Genomic DNA, 18375 nt, shown 5'->3' with positions numbered 1-18375 from the left:
ATTTTACCCCCTATTTCTTTTTATAAATGTTGAATTCAAAAAAATATAATAAACGGTAACTACTTCCTCCATGTTTATTATTTTTTTATTATCAAGGAACGAATTTACCTGTATCAAACTGCTTCACCATCAACCCACGACATATTTTAAAACTGAAAAAAAAAAAACTGCTACTATTACGTACTCACTTTAAAAACTAACTCACTGTTCCACTTTAAATTACTCTTTTCCTTTCAATCTTGGTGTCGCAAAAATTTTTTTTCTCTGCATAGTATTGTTATATTTCTGACAAATAGAGATGAAAACTTCACAAAATATGCTAGGCGAAGAAGACAGATTATGACCGAAGAACAAAGACAACAATACCTAGCTAGAAGACGTGCAAGTTATCGGGAGATGATTCGACAAGGAAAACAAATTGCCATACCAACTGATACAACTCCAATTCCAAACACTGGTGGAGGTACCCAATTAACTACAAACATTGGGGTTGCCAGATTGACTACAATTAGACAAATGGCCAGAGTTACCACCTATCAACAATTTGTTACAAGTAACACGATAACTAAATTTAATTTTTTTTGTTATGAATTGAATTAGTTCTTACTAATTATATTTTACTTTTCAAAAATACAGGAATGGAAGCATGACATTAGAACTGCTACAGGTAACAGAAATCAAAATAACATACTCAAAATTAATCAAATTAATATTACTATACATAGTTTAGTATCCAAAATATATATCACAAAATTATACATAAATTACAGTATTTTTTTAATCAAACAACACATCAATCATATATGAAGTTTTAAAGTTAACATTAAAAATTTGGTATTCAACTTTTTCAGACATCATTCATCCTTGGAAATAATTTTAAAAAAATAAATGGTCAAAAAAATAATAATATTTTTTTAATATATTTCATTTTTATCTTACAATATAATATATAACGTAATATATAATATTTACGTATTTATATTTATATTAAAAAAGAATAAAAAATAATGTCATGCAAGACTAACGAGAAAAAGTATTTTTATATTAAAGTTTATGATAATAATTTTATAATCAAAAATAAAATTTATATATTAAAGTAATGAAGCAATATAACATTAAATTTTTTAACAACACTTTAATTTAATTTTTTTAAATTCTTTATGTTCTCGTATTTTAGAGCTTTGGTAACGATATATATTTCTAAAAAATTAAAAATAAAATTAGGATATTACTTATATACAAATATAATGGTTAAAAAAATTACAAGAACTATCTATACCCATATATAATAGGAATACATATATTTTTTTTATTAAAAAATGGATTTACCCACGACAGAACTTAAAAACTGAATTACTTCTAAAGCAGAAAACTGACATTACGTACTCAGCATACATGATAATATTTTAAAATTAAATTTATTAATTATATTTTTTTCTTTAATTTTTCATAATATTTTTTTAAATTATTAAAAAATAAATAATTAATATAAATAACATTATACTATAATCATAATAATTATATACATAAAATTACGTCAACAAATACCAATATATAATGGGGATACAGAGGTTTAGTATCCAATCCTTTTTTCTTCTTTTGTCCCTGTTTCTTTTTTATTAAAAAAATGGGTTTACCTACAACAGAATTTAAAACTGAACCACTTCTAATAAAAAAAACTGACACTACGTACTCAGGATACATGATAATATTTTAAAATTAAATTTATTAATTATATTTTTTTCTTTTATTTTCATAATATTTTTTTAGAATTATTAAAAAATAAATAATTAATATAAATAACATTATACTATAATCATAATAATCATATAAATAAAATTACGTCAACAAATACCAATATATAATGGGGATACACAGGTTTAGTATTTTCTTTTTTCCTCTTTTATTCCTGTTTCTTTTTTATTAAAAAAATGGGTTTACCCACGACAGAATTTAAAACTGAACCACTTCTAATAAAGAAAACTGACACTACGTACTCCGGATACATGATATATATTTTAAAATTAAAATCTATTAATTATATTTTTATCTTTAAGTTTTCATGATATTTTTAAAAAATATTAAAATATAAATAATTAATATAAATAACGTTATACTATAATCATAATATAATGATGTAAATAAAATTACGTCAACAAAATATAAATTATTTATTATTTTTTATTAATATTTTTTATACATAATAACTCATAATACAATAGTATATAAGTGATCAATATATTATTATAGTACAATAACTGATAGTATATAAAATATAATTATTTTATTAATAATTATTTCAATGGGACAATAGTTATTAACTAAAGTCATTGGAATAATTAAATTTACAACACATGGTTTATATATTTTTGATGTCCAATATTTATTTTAAAAAAAAATTATATTTAAAAGTGTACTCATTAATCAATTCTGTACCAATATATAATATAATGAACTATACATAACGGTTAAAAAAATTAAAAGAGCTATTATTTTTTATCCCTTAAGATTTAAAAAAGCACAGCATAAATAAAGATTAATTCATTTTATTATCAACGTAAACACAAAAAAACAACAATACATTGCAGTATAACAAATAAATTATTTTTAAAACATATCGTTGTATTCTTAATTGTCTTAATTGATAAAATACTCATCATATCATCAATTTATGGTAACAAATTAAAAAAACAAATTAAAATATCTCAAACATTAATGGACGAGATTCAAACTTTTTTGAAAAAAAAAACACCATAAAAAAATTATAATAGAAGTATAGAAAAAATTATTTGTATTATAATAAAGAAACATAAATTAATTCTAATATAATTAAAGTTACCGATATTTTGTTTCACGCAATCAAAATTAACTAATATTATGATAACTAATTATTCTCTTATGAGTTTAATTTATGCTTATTTTCTATATTGCTCTTTAAAAATATAGGTACGAAAATACATGGTAACGGAGCTGGTCCAAGTAATAGATCCTCTGGTTAGTATCTTTATATGCTTTAAACATGTAAACACATTGATATAAGTTATTTTGTCTGCACATTAAATCTTCATAACGTAGAATATTAACAAAATTAACCAACTTAATTAACACACTTTATTTTATTGCTAAGCACTAATTTTTTATTAATTCTAAAATATTTAAAGTTACCGATATTTTGTTTCACGAAATCATAACTAATATAATATATTATAATTAATTCTTCTCTTATTAGTTTAATTTATGTTTATTTTTCTATATTGCTCTTTAAAAATATAGGTACAGAAATACATGATAACGGAACTGGTCCAAGTAATAGATCACCTGATTAGTATCTTCATATGTGTAAATACATCGATATAAGTTATTTTGTCTGCACATTAAATCTTCTTAACGTATAATATTAACAAAATTAACCAACTTAATTAACACACTTTATTTTATTGCTAAGCACTAATTTTTTATTTTTTCAAAAAAGTATATAACATTTAAAAATTGAAAATTTTTTAAATATAGGTGTACGTCAAGACACCATTACTAATTCAATTCCTCAACCAATTGCTTCTTATGAACCAACTACAAACAATACTAAAAGCCATGTAAATATAAATAGTGAGTACTCTATTTATATTTTTAATATTTTATCATCATCGTATAATAATCATTTAATATAAAAACACAATTATATAAAAAATTATCAAAATAATCAACTGTTGTTTATAAATAAATACTTAACAGTTGATTAATTTTTCATTTAATAAAAAAATTAAAATAAATACTTAACAAATAAAACATTTAAAATAGGTGAAGCATTCATAAAACTAATAATAATAAGAATAACTTTATAATAAAATCTTCGTAACAGCATATATCTTTTAAAATTAAATAAAAAAATTGAACAAAAAAATTAAACACAAAAACAACAATTAATAGATACTACAAAAATATTGATGTCCTATCTCATGTATTTAAAAATAAATTGTACAAATTATATGGGTCATTTTTATTATAAAGTTATTAACAAATTAAGCATTTAATAAATGGTAAAATTTACTAATGGCACAATGTATCTGATTTCTTAAAATAAAAAAACCAAATATTATATTAAAAGTTACAAGTCAATACGTAACTAAATAATGTAGACCTCAAATTAAAAACATAGATAATGGTGTTTACATTCTTATGATCTACAAAATTTTTTTTAATGAATCACTAATTTAAGTACTAACTAAAAAAATGCTACTATAACTGTTATACAATAGCAAAAACCATGAGACACAAAATATTATTTAGTGATGGAAAATAAATTTTAACATCATTACCGTAACTACGGAATAAACCCTTAATGATAACAAGATTATTAAATTAAAATTTTATAATATAGAAAATATTATTAACATAAACACCAACTGAAATAGCAAAATAAAAGTACACCATGCATGTAAACCATAAAAAATTCTTATGCAATTTTAATGGACAAAATTTTTACTGTACCGTTAATTTATCATAATAATTTTAAAAAATATAATTAAAATTATTACAAATTACTGGGCGACATTCAAAACTTTCATAAAATTGAAAAGCAAACAAAAACACAATAGAATCATATCAATTTAAAAATATTCTTTGTATATTTCAGTATAACTCAGAATAAAAATTTGCTCTATTAAATATATATTTAACCTCATATATTACCTAGAACTACAAACTTTGATAATCTTATATGAGCTTATGCAATAGAAAAATCTAGAAAAAGACACTACATCTTTAAAAATTACGTTTATTTTTCAAAAAACAAACCTCAATTGAGAAGTTGTATACATATTCTTTGTTCACTCTTAATTTCACTATCTAAAATAATATGAAATAATTAATGAATTCTACCCGAGTACCTAACCAACAATTATTGGCACATGTAGAAAAAGAAATCTATAACATAATATTTTAATATTCCTATGCGAGTGCAGAAATTAGACACCATGTCCGAACATCCCACAATTGTGCTCGAAATTTTCAAGAGAATACAACAGTGCTTCAAACTACACTACCTCCTACAAGGACATGGACACACTATAATGCACGTCTGTTTCACCATGAAACATTTGACATGTGTTGCAATGGAGGAAAAGTCTCTTTACCCCAAGTAAATGCTCCTCGGGAATTACTTGAAATCTTCTTAGACCCTTCTGCGGAAGGGAACCATTTCAGGAAACACATTCGTGGTTACAATCATGTTTTTTCATTCACTTCGTGTGGTGTACACATAGACGAATAATTAGCTACAGCAAGTCATGGTATATATACATTTCGTGCTCAAGGATCAATGTACCACAGTATAGGAGGATTTCATCCAGATCAAGGCTCGCGGCCACGCTTCTTGCAACTGTATATATATGATACTGAGCACGAGTTACAAAATAGGATGCTGGAGAACACCCAACTGCATGAAAGTTTGGTTTTGAAACTACAACAATTGTTGCACCGATATAATCCTTTTATCCATGTATTCCGCCAGCTTGCACAACGACTAAATGTGCAAGAGTGTAGTTTGGTGATCAGAGAGCGACCTGCTAATCAACCACAATACAGTCTTCCAACTGCTTCACAAGTAGCAGCCATAATAGTCGGTGATGACATTGAAACAATGGTGCGCGAACGAGATATCAAGGTTCAAACTCATGCTGGTAACCTCAGAAGGATTCAGGAGTTTGTTGGGTATTATGATCCATTACAATATCCTCTTCTTTTTCCATTTGGAACCCATGGATGGGATATAAATACTCGAACTCAACGTGGAAACAAAGTATCATGCCGGACATATTATAGCTATATGCTCCAGGTACAAACTCCTATATTTGCTATATCATTTATAGAATTCTGTAGATGATAGTTTGTACCAATACATCATTTCATAATTTCTAACAATTTTCTATAATCCTTGATATTCGTAGATCCGCCCCAATGATCACTCAACAGTTTTGCAAGCGGGGCGACTTCTTCAACAATATGTTGTTGACAACTATGTGAAAATGGAAACAGGCAAGTTAAGATGGGTTCGACAAAGACGAACGGAACTTCGAGCTGAACTGTATCAAGGCTTACAAGATGCTTTGCACATAGGAGAGAATAATGCAGGTAATTATTCAATTTAATAGCCACACGATTGATCATTATGTGTTCCTGAATTTAAACTTTAAAACTAATAATACTTTTCTCAAAAATTGGTTTTAGAAAATGTTAGCAGAAGAACGATATTACCATCGTCGTTCGTGGGCAGTCGTCGAGACATGACTCAACGGTACGAGGATGGAATGGCTATTATTCTTAAAGAAGGAAAATCGGATATCTTTCTAACTATGACATGCAATCCATCATGGTCAGAAATAGCTTCAGAACTCAGTCCTACTCAAACTCCACAAGATCGTCCGAATCTAACAACTAGGATTTTCAGAGCCAAGTTCGAACAATTAAAGCAGGATGTTATTACCAAGGGTGTATTGGGAAAGGTGAAAAGTTATATTTATGTCACCGAGTTTCAGAAAAGAGGATTGCCACACGTACATATGTTGCTAATCTTAGAAAACAATGACAAGTTGAGTGATCCTGACCAATATGATAGTTTGGTCCGAGCGGAAATACTATGTAAAGAAACAGAACCATACTTACATGAGGCAGTGCTAAGGCATATGGTCCATGGTCCTTGCGGAACACTAAATCAATCTTCACCGTGCATGAAGAATGGTCAATGTAAACGCAACTATCCAAAAGAGTTCGTACCAGAGACACGACGAGGTGATGACTCATATCCTCAATATAGGAGGCGATTTGATACTCCAGTCCCTATCAACCAAAATGTCACAATTGACAATAGATGGGTGGTTCCGTACAACCCTTGGCTACTACTGAAGTATGATTGCCATATCAATGAGAGATATGTAGCAGTATCAAGAGTATAAAATATCTATACAAGTATTGTTATAAGGGACCAGACCGTGTGGCAATGGAAGTTCACAGAAGTTCTCATTATGATGAGGTGCAACAGTATAAAATATTTATTGATGCAATTTTTTAAAATATTTTTTATATAATAAATAAATAAAAAAATATTTTTATCTTATTTTATCTAAATATAATTAATAAATAAATTTTTTTTACATAAAATATTCAAACATAAAATTATTTTTACTTTTATAAAAGATCTTTTTAAATAATAGCGCCCAAACAAACTCTATATCTCTAATATTCTCATTCATCTATACTAGCGACTAGTGCCTGTTCAGCCGCTTTTCTATTGTTCTGAAGAAATTAATTTTATTTTTAAAATATATTATTCGTTCTTTAAATTTATTAGATGATCTTTTTGTAATTTTAATATTGACGTGATCTTATTTATATTATATTTTAGTGTCGGTGTTAATATATCATTTACCCTTTAAATTTGTTAGATAAGTGTTTTTCTCATCATTTTAAAATTAACTCTGGAGTGGCAATCCATCTTGCATCAATAAACTGTTGCACCTCATCATAATGAGAACTTCTGTGAACTTCCATTGCCACACGGTCTGGTCCCTTATAGCAATACTTGTATAGATATTTTATACTCTTGATACTGCTACATATCTCTCATTGATATGGCAATCATACTTCAGTAGTAGCCAAGGGTTGTACGGAACCACCCATCTATTGTCAATTGTGACATTTTGGTTGATAGGGACTGGAGTATCAAATCGCCTCCTATATTGAGGATATGAGTCATCACCTCGTCGTGTCTCTGGTACGAACTCTTTTGGATAGTTGCGTTTACATTGACCATTCTTCATGCACGGTGAAGATTGATTTAGTGTTCCGCAAGGACCATGGACCATATGCCTTAGCACTGCCTCATGTAAGTATGGTTCTGTTTCTTTACATAGTATTTCCGCTCGGACCAAACTATCATATTGGTCAGGATCACTCAACTTGTCATTGTTTTCTAAGATTAGCAACATATGTACGTGTGGCAATCCTCTTTTCTGAAACTCGGTGACATAAATATAACTTTTCACCTTTCCCAATACACCCTTGGTAATAACATCCTGCTTTAATTGTTCGAACTTGGCTCTGAAAATCCTAGTTGTTAGATTCGGACGATCTTGTGGAGTTTGAGTAGGACTGAGTTCTGAAGCTATTTCTGACCATGATGGATTGCATGTCATAGTTAGAAAGATATCCGATTTTCCTTCTTTAAGAATAATAGCCATTCCATCCTCGTACCGTTGAGTCATGTCTCGACGACTGCCCACGAACGACGATGGTAATATCGTTCTTCTGCTAACATTTTCTAAAACCAATTTTTGAGAAAAGTATTATTAGTTTTAAAGTTTAAATTCAGGAACACATAATGATCAATCGTGTGGCTATTAAATTGAATAATTACCTGCATTATTCTCTCCTATGTGCAAAGCATCTTGTAAGCCTTGATACAGTTCAGCTCGAAGTTCCGTTCGTCTTTGTCGAACCCATCTTAACTTGCCTGTTTCCATTTTCACATAGTTGTCAACAACATATTGTTGAAGAAGTCGCCCCGCTTGCAAAACTGTTGAGTGATCATTGGGGCGGATCTACGAATATCAAGGATTATAGAAAATTGTTAGAAATTATGAAATGATGTATTGGTACAAACTATCATCTACAGAATTCTATAAATGATATAGCAAATATAGGAGTTTGTACCTGGAGCATATAGCTATAATATGTCCGGCATGATACTTTGTTTCCACGTTGAGTTCGAGTATTTATATCCCATCCATGGGTTCCAAATGGAAAAAGAAGAGGATATTGTAATGGATCATAATACCCAACAAACTCCTGAATCCTTCTGAGGTTACCAGCATGAGTTTGAACCTTGATATCTCGTTCGCGCACCATTGTTTCAATGTCATCACCGACTATTATGGCTGCTACTTGTGAAGCAGTTGGAAGACTGTATTGTGGTTGATTAGCAGGTCGCTCTCTGATCACCAAACTACACTCTTGCACATTTAGTCGTTGTGCAAGCTGGCGGAATACATGGATAAAAGGATTATATCGGTGCAACAATTGTTGTAGTTTCAAAACCAAACTTTCATGCAGTTGGGTGTTCTCCAGCATCCTATTTTGTAACTCGTGCTCAGTATCATATATATACAGTTGCAAGAAGCGTGGCCGCGAGCCTTGATCTGGATGAAATCCTCCTATACTGTGGTACATTGATCCTTGAGCACGAAATGTATATATACCATGACTTGCTGTAGCTAATTATTCGTCTATGTGTACACCACACGAAGTGAATGAAAAAACATGATTGTAACCACGAATGTGTTTCCTGAAATGGTTCCCTTCCGCAGAAGGGTCTAAGAAGATTTCAAGTAATTCCCGAGGAGCATTTACTTGGGGTAAAGAGACTTTTCCTCCATTGCAACACATGTCAAATGTTTCATGGTGAAACAGACGTGCATTATAGTGTGTCCATGTCCTTGTAGGAGGTAGTGTAGTTTGAAGCACTGTTGTATTCTCTTGAAAATTTCGAGCACAATTGTGGGATGTTCGGACATGGTGTCTAATTTCTGCACTCGCATAGGAATATTAAAATATTATGTTATAGATTTCTTTTTCTACATGTGCCAATAATTGTTGGTTAGGTACTCGGGTATAATTCATTAATTATTTCATATTATTTTAGATAGTGAAATTAAGAGTGAACAAAGAATATGTATACAACTTCTCAATTGAGGTTTGTTTTTTGAAAAATAAACGTAATTTTTAAAGATGTAGTGTCTTTTTCTAGATTTTTCTATTGCATAAGCTCATATAAGATTATCAAAGTTTGTAGTTCTAGGTAATATATGAGGTTAAATATATATTTAATAGAGCAAATTTTTATTCTGAGTTATACTGAAATATACAAAGAATATTTTTAAATTGATATGATTCTATTGTGTTTTTGTTTGCTTTTCAATTTTATGAAAGTTTTGAATGTCGCCCAGTAATTTGTAATAATTTTAATTATATTTTTTAAAATTATTATGATAAATTAACGGTACAGTAAAAATTTTGTCCATTAAAATTGCATAAGAATTTTTTATGGTTTACATGCATGGTGTACTTTTATTTTGTTATTTCAGTTGGTGTTTATGTTAATAATATTTTCTATATTATAAAATTTTAATTTAATAATCTTGTTATCATTAAGGGTTTATTCCGTAGTTACGGTAATGATGTTAAAATTTATTTTCCATCACTAAATAATATTTTGTGTCTCATGGTTTTTGCTATTGTATAACAGTTGTAGTAGCATTTTTTTAGTTAGTACTTAAATTAGTGATTCATTAAAAAAAATTTTGTAGATCATAAGAATGTAAACACCATTATCTATGTTTTTAATTTGAGGTCTACATTATTTAGTTACTTATTGACTTGTAACTTTTAATATAATATTTGGTTTTTTTATTTTAAGAAATCAGATACATTGTGCCATTAGTAAATTTTACCATTTATTAAATGCTTAATTTGTTAATAACTTTATAATAAAAATGACCCATATAATTTGTACAGTTTATTTTTAAATACATAAGATAGGATATCAATATTTTTGTAGTATCTGTTAATTGTTATTTTTGTGTTTAATTTTTTTGTTCAATTTTTTTATTTAATTTTAAAAGATATATGCTGTTACAAAAATTTTATTATAAAGTTATTCTTATTATTATTAGTTTTATGAATGCTTCACCTATTTTAAATGTTTTATTTGTTAAGTATTTATTTTAATTTTTTTTATTAAATGAAAAATTAATCAACTGTTAAGTATTTATTTATAAACAACAGTTGATTATTTTGATAATTTTTTATATAATTGTGTTTTTATATTAAATGATTATTATACGATGATGATAAAATATTAAAAATATAAATAGAGTACTCACCATTCATATTTGCATGGCTTCTAGTATTGTTTGTAGTTGGTTCATAAGAAACAATTGGTTGAGGAATTGAATTAGTAATGGTGTCTTGACGTACACCTATATTTAAAAAATTTGCAATTTTTAAATGTTATATACTTTTTTGAAAAAATAAAAAATTAGCGCTTAGCAATAAAATAAAGTGTGTTAATTAAGTTGGTTAATTTTGTTAATATTATACGTTAAGAAGATTTAATGTGCAGACAAAATAACTTATATCGATGTATTTACACATATGAAGATACTAATCAGGTGATCTATTACTTGGACCAGTTCTGTTATCATGTATTTCTGTACCTATATTTTTAAAGAGCAATATAAAAAAATAAACATAAATTAAACTAATAAGAGAAGAATTAATTATAATATATTATATTAGTTATGATTTCGTGAAACAAAATATCGGTAACTTTAAATATTTTAGAATTAATAAAAAATTAGTGCTTAACAATAAAATAAAGTGTGTTAATTAAGTTGGTTAATTTTGTTAATATTCTACGTTATGAAGATTTAATGTGCAGACAAAATAACTTATATCAATGTGTTTACATGTTTAAAGCATATAAAGATACTAACCAGGAGATCTATTACTTGGACCAGCTCCGTTACCATGTATTTCCGTACTTATATTTTTAAAGAGCAATATAGAAAATAAGCATAAATTAAACTCATAAGAGAATAATTAGTTATCATAATATTAGTTAATTTTGATTGCGTGAAACAAAATATCGGTAACTTTAATTATATTAGAATTGATTTATGTTTCTTTATTATAATACAAATAATTTTTTCTATACTTCTATTATAATTTTTTTATGGTATTTTTTTTCAAAGGTTTGAATCTCGTCCATTAATGTTTGAGATATTTTAATTTGTTACCATAAATTGATGATATGATGAGTATTTTATCAATTAAGACAATTAAGAATACAACGATATGTTTTAAAAATAATTTATTTGTTATACTTCAACGTATTATTTTTTTTTGTGTTTACGTTGATAATAAAATGAATTAATCTTTATTTATGTCGTGCTTTTTTAAATTTTAAGGGATAAAAAATAATAGCTCTTGTAATTTTTTTAACCGTTATATATAGTTCATTATATTATATATTGGTACAAAATTGATTAATGAGTACACTTTTAAATATAATTTTTTTTAAAATAAATATTGGACATCAAAAATATGTAAACCATGTGTTGTAAATTTAATTATTCCAATGACTTTAGTTAATAACTATTGTCCCATTGAAATAATTATTAATAAAATAATTATATTTTATATACTATCAGTTATTGTACTATAATAATATATTGATCACTTATATACTATTGTATTATGAGTTATTATGTATAAAAAATATTAAAAAAAATAAATAATTTATATTTTGTTGACGTAATTTTATTTACATCATTATATTATGATTATAGTATAACGTTATTTATATTAATTATTTATATTTTAATAATTTTTTAAAAATATCATGAAAAATTAAAGATAAAAATATAATTAATAGATTTTAATTTTAAAATATATATCATATATCCGGAGTACGTAGTGTCAGTTTTCTTTATTAGAAGTGGTTCAATTTTAAATTTTGTCGTGGGTAAACCCATTTTTTTAATAAAAAAGAAACAGGGACAAAAGAGGAAAAAAGAACTGAATACTAAAATTGTGTATCCCCATTATACATTGGTATTTGTTGACGTAATTTTATTTATATGATTATTATGATTATAGTATAATGTTATTTATATTAATTATTTATTTTTTAATAATTCTAAAAAAATATTATGAAAATAAAAGAAAAAATATAATTAATAAATTTAATTTTAAAATATTATCATGTATCCTGAGTACGTAGTGTCAGTTTTTTTTATTAGAAGTGGTTCAGTTTTAAATTCTGTTGTAGGTAAACCCATTTTTTTAATAAAAAAGAAACAGGGACAAAAGAAGAAAAAAAAGATTGGATACTAAACCTGTGTATCCCATTATATATTGGTATTTGTTGACGTAATTTTATGTATATAATTATTATGATTATAGTATAATGTTATTTATATTAATTATTTATTTTTTAATAATTTAAAAAAATATTATGAAAAAATAAAGAAAAAAATATAATTAATAAATTTAATTTTAAAATATTATCATGTATCCTGAGTACGTAATGTCAGTTTTCTGCTTTAGAAGTAATTCAGTTTTTAAGTTCTGTCGTGGGTAAACCCATTTTTTAATAAAAAAGAATGGAATACTAAACATGTGTATTCCTATTATATATTGGTATAGATAGTTCTTATAATTTTTTTAACCATTATATTTGTATATAAGTAATATCCTAATTTTATTTTTAATTTTTTAGAAATATATATCATTACCAAAGCTCTAAAATATGAGAACATAAAAAATTTAAAAAAATTAAATTAAAGTGTTGTTAAAAAATTTAATGTTATATTGATTCATTACTTTAATATATAAATTTTATTTTTGATTATAAAATCATTATCATAAACTTTAATATAAATGTACTTTTTCTCATCAGTCTTACATGACATTATTTTTTATTCTTTTTTAATATAAATATAAATACGTAAATATTATATATTACGTTATATATTATGTTGTAAGATAAAAATGAAATATATTAAAAAAATATTATTATTTTTTTGATTATTTATTTTTTTTAAAATTATTTTTTAAGGATGAATGATGTCTGAAAAAGTTGAATACCAAATTTTTAATGTTAACTTTATAACTTCATATATGATTGATGTGTTGTTTGATTAAAAAAGACACTGTAATGTATGTATAATTTCGTGATATATATTTTGGATACTAAACTTTGTATAGTAATATTAATTTGATTAATTTTGAGTATGTTATTTTGATTTTTGTTACTTGTGGCAGTTCTAGTGTCATGCTTCCATTCCTGTATTTTTGAAAAGTAAAATATAATTAGTAAAAACTAATTCAATTCATAACAAAAAAAAAATTAAATTTAGTTATCGTGTTACTTGTAACAAATTGTTGATAGGTGGTAACTCTGGCCATTTGTCTAATTATAGTCAATCTGGCAACCCCAATGTTTATAGTTAATTGGGTACCTCCACCAACCCCAATGTTTATAGTTAATTGGGTACCTCCACCAGTGTTTGGAATTGGAGTTGTATCAGTTGGTATGGCAATTTGCTTTCCTTGTCGAATCATCTCCAGATAACTTGCACGTCTTCTAGCTAGGTATTGTTGTCTTTGTTCTTCGGTCATATTCTGTCTTCTTCGCCTAGCATAATCTGTCAAAGTGGGTCGACGTTGACGTGGCTGTTGATTTTGTGAAGTTTCCATATCTATTTGTCAGAAATATAACAATACTATGCAGAGAAAAAAAATTTTGCGACACCAAGATTGAAAGGGAAAGAGTAATTTAAAGTGGAACAGTGAATTAGTTTTTAAAGTGAGTACGTAATAGTAGCAGTTTTTTTTGTTCAGTTTTAAAATATGTCATGGGTTGATGGTGAAGCAGTTTGATACAGTAGTGGGGTAAATTCTTTCCTTGATAATAAAAAAATAATAAACATGGAGGAAGTAGTTACCGTTTATTATATTTTTTTGAATTCAACATTTATAAAAAGAAACAGGGGGTAAAATAGTAAGAAAAAATTGGATACCAAATTTTTTTATTCTAATTATACATTGGTATAGTCTATTATATATTGTATTGGTATAAACTTGATTAATGGGTACACTTTTAGATGTAATTTTTTTAAAAAATAAATATTGGACAAAAAAAATATGTAAACCATATGGTGTAGATTTAATTAATAAAATAAATATATTTTATATACTATCAGTTATTGTATTATAATGATATATTAATCACTTAAAGATAAAAATAAAATTAATAATTATTTATGTATCCTAAGTATGTGGTGTCAGTTTTTTTGTTAGGAGTGGTTCAGTTAGGAGTGGTTCAGTTTTGTAGTTCTGTTATAGGTAGACCCATTTTTTAATAAAAAAGAACAGGGACAAAAAAAAATTGGATACCAAACCTGTGTATCCCCGTTATATATTGGTATAGATAAATGTACCCAAAATTAGAAAGTACGGATGATATTTTATTGATTGTTTGTTTGACGAATATATCTTAATTTAAGCATTCTATCACTGTGGATGGAAGTTTACTTGTAGTAATTCAAGGTGACCAGTATATTTTTTTATAGTATCATATAGAAGAATATTTGTTAAAGTGAATATACTCATTGTATTGAATATTTTTTTCAATTATTAGATTTTTATGTCAGTCGTGTAAATTCTTTGAAGGCATAAGATAATAAAATAGGTTGACTTTGATATCATTAGAAGTTAAATTTAATGGTTCAAGTAAGCACCACTAATTATGTTAATAAAGTAATTTTGTAATACTAATGTGATTTACATATTAATTTTTTCAAGTAAATTTAGTTCAAAATGTAAAAGTTAGACTCAATTACGCTAAAAATTTAAAAATAATATAGAATTTTACAACAAAATTAACATTCATTAAGGAAATAAATTTATATATGGCTCTTTTCTAATTAAAAATAATAACAAAACTTATGAAAAAAATATTAATGTCATCGTTCTTATTAACTAAATCATAATATTAGATAGTTGATAGTTTTATAGGTAAAAATTATTAAGTAATTACGTAAAAACTAGCAACGAACAAGCAATAAAGATTAATAAAAAAATTTATTATATATTACTAATTTTATAATTAAAATATGTCACATATCATATTCTCATTTATTCTATTTATTCTATTATATAAAAAACAGGTTTCTGCACTTAATGATAGAGTTGACATGACATGCTTTTGAGAGTGTTTAGCAATTTATTTCGTTTAACTCATTAAATACAATTTATTATGATAAATTAACTATATCAACTAATTAATTTTATTAGATATTTAAGTATCACACAATTTATTATAATTTATATCAATTTGATTTAGTAGTATTTTCTAATTTATTTCTTTTAAAATTATGTTAGTATTTTTTTAATTTATTAAACCAAATTAATTATACTAATTATCTGTATCAATTAGATTAATTTATTAATTATTAAAATAATAAATTTATGAATAAAATAGACTCTCCAGAAATTTTTCACTAATAATTAAATCAAATCAAATTATATATATTGAGCTAAATTCAAATAATGTGAATTAAGGACTAAACTAAAATAAAATAATTTTTTAGCTATTCAAATTGAATGCAATAAATACAAATTAATTTTGTTAGATAATCACAGTCTTTTGATATTCTATATATAGATAGCCACACATAATTATAAGAATCGTCATTTTTATCGCTTTTGCTATTTCAACTCTTATTTTCTTTTTTTTTTTTTATGTATAAATATACTTAAAATGAGAATGTATGGATGAGTGTTTAATTAATTATTTATTTGACAAATATTATAGTCCAAAAATATCTCAGTTTAAGCATTTTACCACTGTTGATGGAAGTTGAACCTGTAGTAATTCAGGGTGACCCTGATATTTTTTATAGTATTACATAGAAAAATATTTCTTATAATGAATATATCCATTGTAATTAATTTTCTATATCAATCTGTTATCTTTTACCTAACAAACAATATCCATGTTGAATATATTATTTTCATCAGAAATAATACATAATTGATTGAAAATTCTATATATAAAAATACTCCTGTGGTAACTAAATATCATATTGTTATCTCGCTAAAGTTAATTCTTCTATGATTATGCCAATGTATAGCACTATCAGATAAAAATTGATTAGATTACATTTATTTCTAACGAGGTGGGTACTTTTTAGACCTAATCACGGTCGGAGTTGAGAAAGGTTTGAAAAGTGCTAACAATACAAATACTTTTTATTTTTAATATCAAATAATAAATATATAAATTAAAACTAATATTGTTTCGTACAAAATCATAAAATGTATATTATACTTAAAATATATATAATCTCTATTAACTGTCATTGTTTATCAATTATATTATGACAAATCTGGTTATTAAAAAAGATTAAAATTAACTTAAATATACACAATATTATTCCATGCCTTTTATTTTTATTTTATCATCATAAAAAATCATACATATTATAAAAAATATTATCTTTTTACCAACAATTCTTTCATTCAATAGTTTCTATAAAGAACATATAGATGCTTTTGTTATTTTCAGTTCTTTGGTTAATATGGACGACGCATAATAATATTATATTTGGCAAGAATATATGAGATTTTAAAAGGCTGAAGCATAGGTTTAGTCCTTAACATACTTGTAGATAAAGTGTAGAATAGATAAAAAGATAACTAATAAAAGAATAAATGGTTAAAACTTTCTCAATGTTAACAGTAGTAGTGTATGATAGGTGTTGTATAACCTTTTTGGATTTGATTATTTTTTTATTATTATATATTGTTCTGTTTAATTTATGCTAAAAAGATTTATGATAATCATCTTATCGTGGAAGTGTAAAAGTTGTAGGTGTTATATTTACTTTGTATGTTTTTAAATCTCATATCTTTGATGAATATTTGTGACTGGGTAATTATTAAAATAAATTAGTTCAATATCTATTATATATTTTATTTAAATTATAATAGTGAGTAAATATTTTTTTCAAAGTAAATAATACAATTTTTTCATAAAAGCAATGTTTGAATAATTGTGAAATTAGATTATATCACAGATGATGATAAATATGTTAGCATTAGATTTGCTATAAAACAAACTTTTAGGAATATTATGTTGTATTATATAATTTAGTTATATTTTTTCTATTTTCAATCTATATTATTTGGATTGACATATCTTTAAAAAAGGGTTATTCAATTTTTTTTAAATATATTATCTATAAAATTATATGAAAATTCAATTATATAAAATTCAATAATTTCTTTTAAAATATAGTTAAATATATTATCTATTATATACAATCATTAGGATAAACAAATAAATATAAATTGAATATATAATTTAATTTTAATTTAAAATAAAAACTAAATGAATTATCATAAAAATTGCAACCAGTTTTGTTTTAAATTTTTTTATAAGTTTATTTAAAAGTAAAAATCTCTCTATAACTATTAATATCGCCGATAAAAAAATTATAAGCCTCTATAAAATAAAAATTATATAAGATAAATAACATATATATAATTTTAAAGTTATTAATCATAGACTATGGACAAATTTTTAAAAAGAAAATATTATGGATCAATATGTAATTTGTATATTTTTTTTCTAAATTTTTTTAGACTTATCAATATTATTTAAGTTATCTATACATCACTTCTCAAAATATTATGATTTAACAAGTTATAATATATGATATTAATTGGTTATTGTTATATATATGAAAAATGTGA

General features: G+C 25.0%; 2 protein-coding genes across 2 annotated transcripts; one reads left to right on the top strand and one right to left on the bottom strand.

Annotated features, from left to right (window-relative positions):
• The first annotated feature begins 5317 nt into the window (after positions 1 to 5317).
• LOC112749091 (uncharacterized) lies at positions 5318 to 6950 on the top strand. Its single transcript, XM_025797358.1, has 3 exons — positions 5318 to 5833; positions 5946 to 6129; positions 6226 to 6950. The coding sequence occupies exons 1-3, from the start codon at positions 5318 to 5320 to the stop codon at positions 6948 to 6950; spliced, it is 1425 nt and encodes a 474-aa protein (XP_025653143.1).
• Positions 6951 to 7589: 639 nt separating this feature from the next.
• Positions 7590 to 9222, bottom strand: LOC112749090 (uncharacterized). Its single transcript, XM_025797357.1, has 3 exons — positions 8707 to 9222; positions 8411 to 8594; positions 7590 to 8314 (listed from the first exon to the last, which is right to left on the bottom strand). Exons 1-3 carry the CDS (start codon positions 9220 to 9222, stop codon positions 7590 to 7592), a joined length of 1425 nt encoding a protein of 474 aa, XP_025653142.1.
• Positions 9223 to 18375: the final 9153 nt, after the last annotated feature.

Source organism: Arachis hypogaea, chromosome 15 (genome assembly GCF_003086295.3).
Source record: "Arachis hypogaea cultivar Tifrunner chromosome 15, arahy.Tifrunner.gnm2.J5K5, whole genome shotgun sequence".
NCBI lineage: Eukaryota > Viridiplantae > Streptophyta > Magnoliopsida > Fabales > Fabaceae > Arachis > Arachis hypogaea.
The sequence above is the reverse complement of the archived record's forward strand: the minus strand, read 5'-3'. Positions and strand labels throughout refer to the sequence as shown.

Coding starts and splice junctions, on each gene's coding strand:
- LOC112749091 (XM_025797358.1), top strand. CDS start 5,318: ATGTACCACAGTATAGGAGGATTTCATCCAGATCAAGGCTCGCGGCCA. Junction 5,834..5,945: donor ATTATAGCTATATGCTCCAG/GTACAAACTCCT, acceptor TGATATTCGTAG/ATCCGCCCCAATGATCACTC. Junction 6,130..6,225: donor CATAGGAGAGAATAATGCAG/GTAATTATTCAA, acceptor AATTGGTTTTAG/AAAATGTTAGCAGAAGAACG.
- LOC112749090 (XM_025797357.1), bottom strand. CDS start 9,222: ATGTACCACAGTATAGGAGGATTTCATCCAGATCAAGGCTCGCGGCCA. Junction 8,595..8,706: donor ATTATAGCTATATGCTCCAG/GTACAAACTCCT, acceptor TGATATTCGTAG/ATCCGCCCCAATGATCACTC. Junction 8,315..8,410: donor CATAGGAGAGAATAATGCAG/GTAATTATTCAA, acceptor AATTGGTTTTAG/AAAATGTTAGCAGAAGAACG.